The sequence below is a fragment of the Myxocyprinus asiaticus genome, chromosome 7 (genome assembly GCF_019703515.2).
Source record: "Myxocyprinus asiaticus isolate MX2 ecotype Aquarium Trade chromosome 7, UBuf_Myxa_2, whole genome shotgun sequence".
NCBI classification, from domain to species: Eukaryota; Metazoa; Chordata; class Actinopteri; order Cypriniformes; family Catostomidae; genus Myxocyprinus; species Myxocyprinus asiaticus.
In genome coordinates this window covers 1,764,218-1,773,196 of record NC_059350.1, presented here as the reverse complement: position 1 = coordinate 1,773,196, position 8,979 = coordinate 1,764,218, and the positions used below count along the sequence as shown (strand labels likewise).

Here is an 8,979-nt window from a genome sequence, read left to right as displayed (position 1 = left end):
CCCTAGCATCGTTAGCGCTTTTCTTGCATGCGCACATGTGGCAGACTCTGCCTTCCCTACCAAGTAGGAAGCGGGAACCAGAGTGAACAATCAACCGAATTTTAAATTCAAACTCAAATTCAAACAGTACAACGAAACATAGACGCACACACAGAGACACGTGCGTCTCTCTCTCTCTCTCTCTCTCTCTCTCTCTCTCTCTCTCTCTAACTGGCATCTCCGGCTCGTCCTTATACACCTCCTGGCTGATTAGGACAATTCAGCACCGGCCACGCCCTCCTCCTCGTCACACACCTCCACCACCCAATTCAGGCCAGGGAAACCTCCGGCTTGATGTACTCCCCACGCCGCCATTCGGTCCTCGGCCAGCTGGGCAGCGGTCCTCCGTAACGGCGGGCAATGGCACTGGACCTCGCCTTCTGGCATACGGAAGCGAGCTCCTCTGTCTCCCGGCAGACGTCAGCGGCTCCTCCGCTTTCTGGCGGACGGCAGTGAGCTCCCCCACCACGTGGCGGACGGCAGCGACACACAAGCATAAAAATAAGCACTGGAATATCAGCCTCCAGACAGCCTCTGCCGAACTGAGTCGGTATTTGGTAGTACTGATAACGTAGAAAGGTGATAAAAACATTCAGAGCGTTACTGAAAACATTAGGGTATTAAGCCCGAGTGGCCCACCCCTAGTTTTGTTAGTGCTTTTTTGCCTGTGCGCAAATACGTAAAAATAAGTGCTAGCATAGCAGCCACCAGCTTAAGGCTTAAGTCCTGGTGTCCAACCCCTAGCATCACATATGGAGCATTTAACAAAATACAGGTATACGTACATTGAATGCAGTGTAGTCACTTTGGATAAAAGCATTTCAATAAAAAAAAGAAAAGAAATGTAAATATAATCTCTCTAAAATAATGTATGATTTTATGTACCTATGGTGACTGTTTTCATGGAATGGTTATAAAGAGGATTAATGGAACACAACTCCATATTCTCAACAATATTCTCCACTTCCTCCAGCATTATGACATCACAGGATTCTGGAACACAGTAGACACACTGTTTATTGTCCCTGTCTTCTGCTATTGTGTTGTGTGATTACTGCCAACGCATTACACACACATACATACCAAGCATGCATGTACAGACAACACACATAAACACATGCTAAATACATTATTACATTAGGTTTATTAGACACATAATAGAATATAACACATCAATAAATAAATATTTCACAATTACAAGATAATATGAAACTATTAATTATATTGAGCACTGACAAAAGCAAATAAACAAAAAGCAATATGTGAGACAAATAAAAAAAAAATTCAGAGGAAACAATTTACAGACCTTAAAGTCAACATAACATCAAAATGGCCCCTATTTAGTTTCTTAATGTATGTTTCTGGTCTTATTGAGTATGAAACATCCATTTTATCCGAATAAAAAAGTGTTTGTAACCTTTCATCAAAATATATTTAACTGGTCCACCTCTGAAGTAACTTTTGTGGCTTATTATTTTTTTTTTCTCTCTCTCTCTCTCTTTCAACAAGTATTGTTGAGACTATTCTTCAAATTCCAATATTTTCTGAATGGATAGTATCAAGTTCCACCCAACATTGTAAATCACTATAAACTGTTGCATTTTCAAAACTAATTAAAATTATGTTCCACAGAAGAAAGAAAGTCATACAGTTTTGGAAAGACATTAAAGTAAGTAAATAATGACAGAATTTTCATTTTTGGGTGAACTATTGTTTTATGGGCCGTCCAGAAATGATTTATCTCTCAATTTCTGCAGATTAAATCTTTTAAGATATGCTTGACCTCAATTTATCTAGGATGAAGTCCTCAAATGCTCCTTTACACAAACACCTTCTCCGGTTTACTCTCTGTGGTTGTGGGTGGAGGGTTCACTTTCCCCCGTCTTCCAAAAACAGGCATGGCTGGAACCCCAGGGGAGGTGGAGCCTAGATATGAAACAGCCCCGCCCACCAGCATCAGCACAGTCACACCCCATCCCAGATAGAGGGAGGGTCCTAGTTCACGTTTAAGCGGGGCGGCGACATTCGGGTCGTAGAAATCTCGTATCACGACATATGCGGTCCAGCACACCGGTAAAAGGAAAAAAAACGCAGCCAGGAGGAAAAGTATCGCCCCTGCCCGCACCAGCCGAGCTTTAGACTCATGCGCATCGCCCAGACAGCGCGTACACTTCAGACCCACCACGCAGAGTGGGAGGGCAAAGAAACAGAGAAGGAGGGACAACACGCAGAGGGCGCGGCACGTCTGGGTGGAGCCTGTGAGGGCGAGGCCAGAGTCGTAGACTTTGCATTGCAGACGCCCCCACTGTGACAGGCAGGTCATCCAGAGCCCCTCCCACAGCACCTGAGACACCACCAGCTCATCGCCTACGAATGCTGACACACGCCACCAGGGGGTGGCACACACCAGAATCCCAAACGCCCAGCCTGCCACGCCCAGCACCAGACCCATCACCTGAAGGCCAGTGTTTGCCATGACTGGTGTAGAATTAAACAGTGTCGTTAGGTGCTTCGGGTTTCAGGAATGTTTTTATTTTTATTAAATAAAATGTTTCTCCTGTTTGTTTATCCAAAATGAGGTTCTTGGCAACTTTGGAGAAGAGCAGTTTTTGGATCCTTCCTTGAAAAAAAAAAAATACGATATTAAGAGACATTAACAGGTACATCATTGCAAAAACACATACATAACATAAGGTCATTTTAAAGAGATAAATATCTTAAAATTAGGACTTTTCAGACAGCATCTTAACTGTTACTAAATTGTACTTTGTATATTAACTATGATACTATAAGTTATAGTGTCTTCTTTAGTAATAACATTAATACTCAGTTGTGTTTTATAATATCTTTTCCCATCTCTTTAACATCTTTTAACTCAATTTTATTCATTAGTACAGATTATTAAGCAATTATCACTGCAGATTACACTTTGGCACTACTTTGATTTTACTTTAAAACGTAAGGTTAGTGTGTTGATTTGTTTTTTACCATGTATAATCCATCACTACTATCATCACTTTTGTTATTAACGCAAGCATAAATATTATTATGAACCATACAGATATCATTTCTATTCACTGTGTGTTCCATAAAATATAGTTACTAAAACTTCTGCTATAAGTTTTACCACCTCTACTGGTTCTGTGGGGTAACCAAGAAACTTCTTTAGCAAAACAGTTATATAAATAACTGCTCGTTTTCTTACTGGAAAACATTCCTTAAGGATTTTAGCATTTATGAACTTTGATTTTTTTCTAAAATAATCAGTCACAACAACATAATTACAAACCAAACTCAAAACACTCCAATATTATTCAAAGAAATGGTTGAATGATTTCAGAAGCTACTCACTGTGTCAGAGAAGTGGTTCTGCGTGTGTCCGAGCTGATGTGGTCTGTGTTTGTAGAAACACGCTCTTTGTTTTCACATGTGGGAGTAGATTAACATCTGACTGGCTCAGAATATCAGCTCATAATTATGTCCACACACACACAAATACAATGTAACAGCATGCATTTATGCAGGCGCCTACTCATACATGAGAGCCACGGCCGTGCACATACGCAAACGCCTACATGCAATACAAATTTATGTATATTCACTAGCATACACACATCAACAGATAAACACATTCCTGCAGTTGTTCTTTTCACTCCATAGCAGTAGGTGGCAGTATGTAAGATTAAGAATGATGTAAGGGAAGGCTCTAGGACAGCTATTTTCTTTGGATGCAAAAGTTATAAAAGTGCAGCTTCTAGCTACTCGAATGGGCAAAGACAGAAATCTCTCAAATTTTGATCTTGTCTAGGGCACCAAAATTGTCAGAAATGGCTCTGGGTGTTCCAATTTCTTCCATTTATTTGAGCAGAAGTCTGGTCATTATTACAAAAACCTGACCGGGTTGTTTCCAGAATACACCTGACACCTCGTCCTAACCAGACACGACGAGATAAGTTTCCAGCGACAAACTATCTGCCTGTCCACACCAGACGTGACGCGACACCGCGATATTCATATTCTAAAATGAGGATAATTGACAATACAATGTAAAAAACAGAGCAATCACATACAGAACAGTGTGTTTATTGAATAAAACCAATTTTCTCACTGAAGTTGCGTATGGGGATACATTTTCTATGGCAAACCCCAAGGGGAAAAATACACAACCACACACATACACAGAGCAAAGTTGCGTTATAAATCACATCCTTATTCAGTCTCTTACCAAGGGTTATGTTCATGCGTTACTCCTGTTGTTATAGCTTGCGAATAATTTTACTTGCATTTTCAGCAGATTTGTTTAATGTGAATGGCCAAGGAGCCAAAAAATACATTTTGCACATTTAAAAAAAGAAAATGTTGGTATCATTATTAAACCGATTTATTTCAGCAATATCTGTTCTTATTAATTTGACACAGTTTAAGAGTGATTTTAAAGGTTTCACATGGTTTCCCATGTTAATGTGGGATATTGGTTTGAATGGGAACTGGTGATTACACTTGTCTTTTATTTGCAACACTAAAAATGCATCATAAGCTGCTATGTGTCAGTAATATATTTTCAATTGCTTTTATTTCTTAATAATGAGTAATGGTTTGATTAACCATAACAGTTTGAGTAACTTTCTCCAACCTTTAAAGATTGACAATCAAAATTGATACTGAATCTGACAGCCAGTAAATACAGTGAAATCTAAATCTATTGACTTTTAGAAAAAAGTAAATGATGCTTTTATAACAAATTAAATCAAAGTGCAGATGCTAACAGGGGATTTGCACCCAGGCCTTTTAAATCAATGAGAACAATTGTTTTTATCAACTTTATCAAGCTATTGTTTTTGTTTTTGTTTTAATAAAAGTTGTTTAACAGTAAAGTATAGGCGTATTATTGACACAAATCAGCCTATGATGCTTTAATGTGGCAAATAAAAGACGATTTACTGCTCTGATGTGTAATCGCCAGTTCCCATTCAACCCAACAGCCCACGTTAACATGGGCAACCCTGTGAAACCTTTAAAATCGCTCTTAAACTGTGTCAAATTCATTAGAACAGACATCAATCATACAAAGCAGGGCCTTGTTTCCCAATAACGATTGATCTTACCTGTTAAGAGCGTTTTCTATGAGCGATTTTACGAACGTTTGTTGTGTATTACATGCGTTTCCCAAAACTGCACTTAACATGAACGTGCGAGGACGCGCTTTATGTGCTACTTAAGAGAGACGCTGTCCATAAACGTGAAATGCTGAAATGTGACCGTATAGTGCTGCTTGTCATTGCAACTTCTTTATATTTGTTGCCTAACTTTAAAAATTTCGCTGGAAATATTTAAAAATATTTTCTTAATTCACCACATAAATTTTGTTTTGCAATCGTCTTATGCAGAACGATAGATTTCTTTTACACAATCACTGCTTCGTTCATCAGATGTGCATTTTAATATTTTGTTTTCAAAATTTGCTCTGTGGGTTGAGTTTAAAGCTTTCAGGATCAGTGGAGACTCTGTGTATGGTCCTGCTAATGACAACAAGCATTAATTGAATATAACGAGGTTCACTGTGTTATTGCGGAGCACAAAATAAGGAGACGTGTGGAAGCTGCTTTTTAGGGACATTCACCAATCAAAGGGAGATCTGCTCTTTACTCCCAAAAGTGATAACGGTAACAGCAATGCTACACACCATGTGTGGTACAACACAATGCGTGGTGCGGATGAGAGAGCCCTTAGGTGTCAGAGAGGATGAGGAGCCAGTATACTGTACAGACGATTTTCATGCACGGCAAGTTATTGAATTTTTCACTTCTCTCTCTGATTGTAATTTTTACAGTTCTCTGCAACAATCATGCCACCACTTCGATGTGACCAACAAGTCCACAAATCAACTTTATTTGTTTACTTATTAATTTATCTGTTCATCCAATACTGACTAACCATTTTCTGCATTTATTATTATTATTACTATTATTATTATTATCCTTGTCAATTAAAAATAATAATAAAATCAAATGTATGTGTACTGATATTAAATGAGCATAAAGTGTAGCTATAGGTATTTAAATAGTATTAGGTGTAATTTCGAGATTGTCCTACAGGTGTCTGCATAAGTCTGTGTCCTTATGATGTTCTTAGCGCTGTACGATTACTCCAGAGCACTCGTTAATCTACGAGCATTTTCAAGTACTACTTAAGTTATGATGCTTTTGGGAAACGGGCTGCAAAACTAAGATGAATCGTAAGATGGATTTTATGATCTACTTAGGCTTATGATACTTTTGGAAACGAGGCCCAGGTTAATAATGATACCATTATTATTTTTTTTTTTATAATTTGCAAAATGTATTTTCTTGGCTCCTTGGAAATTTACATTGAATGAATCTGCTGAAAATGCAAGTAAAATTATTCACGTATACGTGCACATCTCCAGTTAACGTGATCTCCAGATGATCCATAACACCGGTCAATTTATTAATGAGAGAGAAGTCTCTCTCTTTTTTTTTAGCACATCCATGCAATTTGCCATTAAAATTAATATGTAGTTTTATCTGACTGTAAAGAACAGGAAGGATATTAAAAGACACATTATTCAATGAAAGTGGAGTGCGGGATCTCATCTTTGATGGACACACATTACACGGAAGAAATGTTCTGTTTTAATCTCAAGCACTATTCAACAAAAAAGGTGGTTTTCCAGGTATTCAAGTACTTACATTTCTAAAAGCTAACTTTAAGCACTTCGAGGACCTTGTGCAAACAAGTAAACTGTGTAGAAAAAAGCGCAGTAGGGGTCAAATCAAGCAATAGAAAGATGATGGTGTTTGCTGCAAATTTTGAAATATCGAGTTTCGCCTCGATATGGTTTGTTATTATTTTGGTTTGTGATATATCAAAATTCGATATATTGCCCATCCCTAGTAACACAGTGAGTTAAATCTACTGAACCATAGCTGACATGTAAAAGTTAACAATCCCAACATACCTCAGTCTGTGGGTTTTCAGATGCCTCACAAAATTGGACGTTGTTGTTAAAGCATCTGTAATTTTTGAACCACAGGTTCTACATGTTGCAATCCTTTTGTTGCCTTTGATATTATATTTTTATATTCAAATGAAATGACCTTTGGTATCATTTTGTCTGTCGCCTTGAATGCGCAATCTTCAAACTTGGTCCTACTCTCGTGGAAGTTGATTGGTTGGTTTTCTGATTGGTTGAATGTGGAGTGTGGAAATGCAGATTTGAAAATCAAATGGATTGTTTATTGGATAAAATGAATCGTTGATTTGCTGCACATTTTTAAATGTACAACTCTGATATTTGGTTGTAGAAGGTATCAAGTCTTTCCAAGTCAGATGGCTCGAGTCATAGTCAGATGCGAGTAGTAATGCAATACATTTACTCCATCATGTTTACTTGAGTAACGTTTTGGAAAAAGAAATACTTTTATGAGTATGTTTAATTGTGGGTACTTTTTACTCTTACTCAAGTAAATTTCTAATAAAAAAAATGTACTTTTACTTAGTTACAATGGGCAACGTTCCTGTCGTTATATTACTGTAACTGTAATTTAATAATAATAAATGCGTAATTTATTGAGAGACTGAGAGACTTTTTTGACAGCGGAACTTTACAGTGGCGCTCTGTCACTGGAGTCGAGTCCACCACTGCAGCAGCAGCAAGCGTGCCAAATAAACACTTTCTTCAGTCTAAATTTATATTTCCTATTGACACACAAAAGACATGCAATGCATCTTTACTGCTTAAATTATTGGTCCACATACAGTAAATTATAATATTTGACTTCAAATAATTTGCATATCCTTTCATAAACTATTAGTTCATTGGTTTGCCCCATAAAATATTACATTGTGGTCTTATTCATATAAGATTATCATTAGATCATATCTGTCACAGCAGTTATACTGCAAATTAAAAACAGCTGTTTGCAATCAGAGTTTGTGCAGTTCCTTCATGAAAAGTTCAATTCCACCAACAGCAGCTGCGGGGCAAATGTGTCTTAATAAAGCACACATGATAATGATGATGATGATCCGGAAATATAATTTATGTCAAATCCTGATTTCCTTTTCGATTACGGTTCACTTGACATTGCGTCAGTAAGCTGACGCTTATGGGGAATTTCTTCTCCAACGACCTAGTTGAAGCCCTTGAACAATAAAGACAATTCCATAATTGCCGAGCCCTTTTAGGCGCACAGTTGGCCTATATAAGCGGGTGCGAAATCACCATTTATTCAGAATTTTTCTCCATCAATACTACTTTATATCTTGTCTTGACAAGCCCTCTCATCTCTACTTCACCATCGAGAGACACTCTACCAGCGGATGGGTTCTTTGCCTATAGACGCGATCAAGAGTACTTGTCGCCTTGACAACGCAGCGCCTGCAACAAGACGACTGACCCACTCCCCTGCAGTGTTCCGGTGGAGACATGTGTATCCTTTTATTATTATAATTTATAATATATACAGAATATACATCTAATAGAGTTGCTTGTGTGTAGCACACCTTTGTAAAGAAACAAAAAACATTTACCTTCACTCTGCGAGAAACACGTCCTGCCAACAAACAGGTATGGGAATTACATCCACTGCCTGTGCCGCACCCACGTTGAAGCAGCTCTCATGGAGACAGACTGTGAGGTCACTGTGAGGGCATGAGTTTCAGGACGCTACGCTCTAGAGTCGCCATCGACACGGCGGAGCCGCAAGATTGAGTTGGAAGCATTCAGGGAATATCTTGTGCCGGCGCAAGCCCCGCGAACCCCTCGGTCTCCCGACACGGAGTCCACTCCAGTGCAGTACGCACATGATGGCCTACGGCCCTCCATCAGAGCATACAGTCTCATCACATTTGGTGGATCTGATGATGAGAATGATGCCATGTACCTCGCAGCATCAATGGGCGAGTGGTCAGGCCCAA

The 8,979-nt window shown here is 38.7% G+C and overlaps 1 protein-coding gene across 1 annotated transcript; it reads right to left on the bottom strand.

The window, feature by feature from the left end:
• Positions 1-1,068: 1,068 nt before the first annotated feature.
• On the bottom strand, positions 1,069-3,733 carry LOC127443348 (claudin-4). Its single transcript, XM_051701849.1, has 2 exons — positions 3,391-3,733; positions 1,069-2,659 (listed from the first exon to the last, which is right to left on the bottom strand). The coding sequence occupies exon 2, from the start codon at positions 2,513-2,515 to the stop codon at positions 1,859-1,861; it is 657 nt and encodes a 218-aa protein (XP_051557809.1). The 5' UTR covers positions 2,516-2,659; positions 3,391-3,733; the 3' UTR covers positions 1,069-1,858.
• Between the last annotated feature and the right edge of the window lie 5,246 nt (positions 3,734-8,979).

Excerpts from the sequence above, each read along its gene's own strand:
- LOC127443348 (XM_051701849.1), bottom strand. The coding sequence starts at position 2,515 with ATGGCAAACACTGGCCTTCAGGTGATGGGTCTGGTGCTGGGCGTGGCA.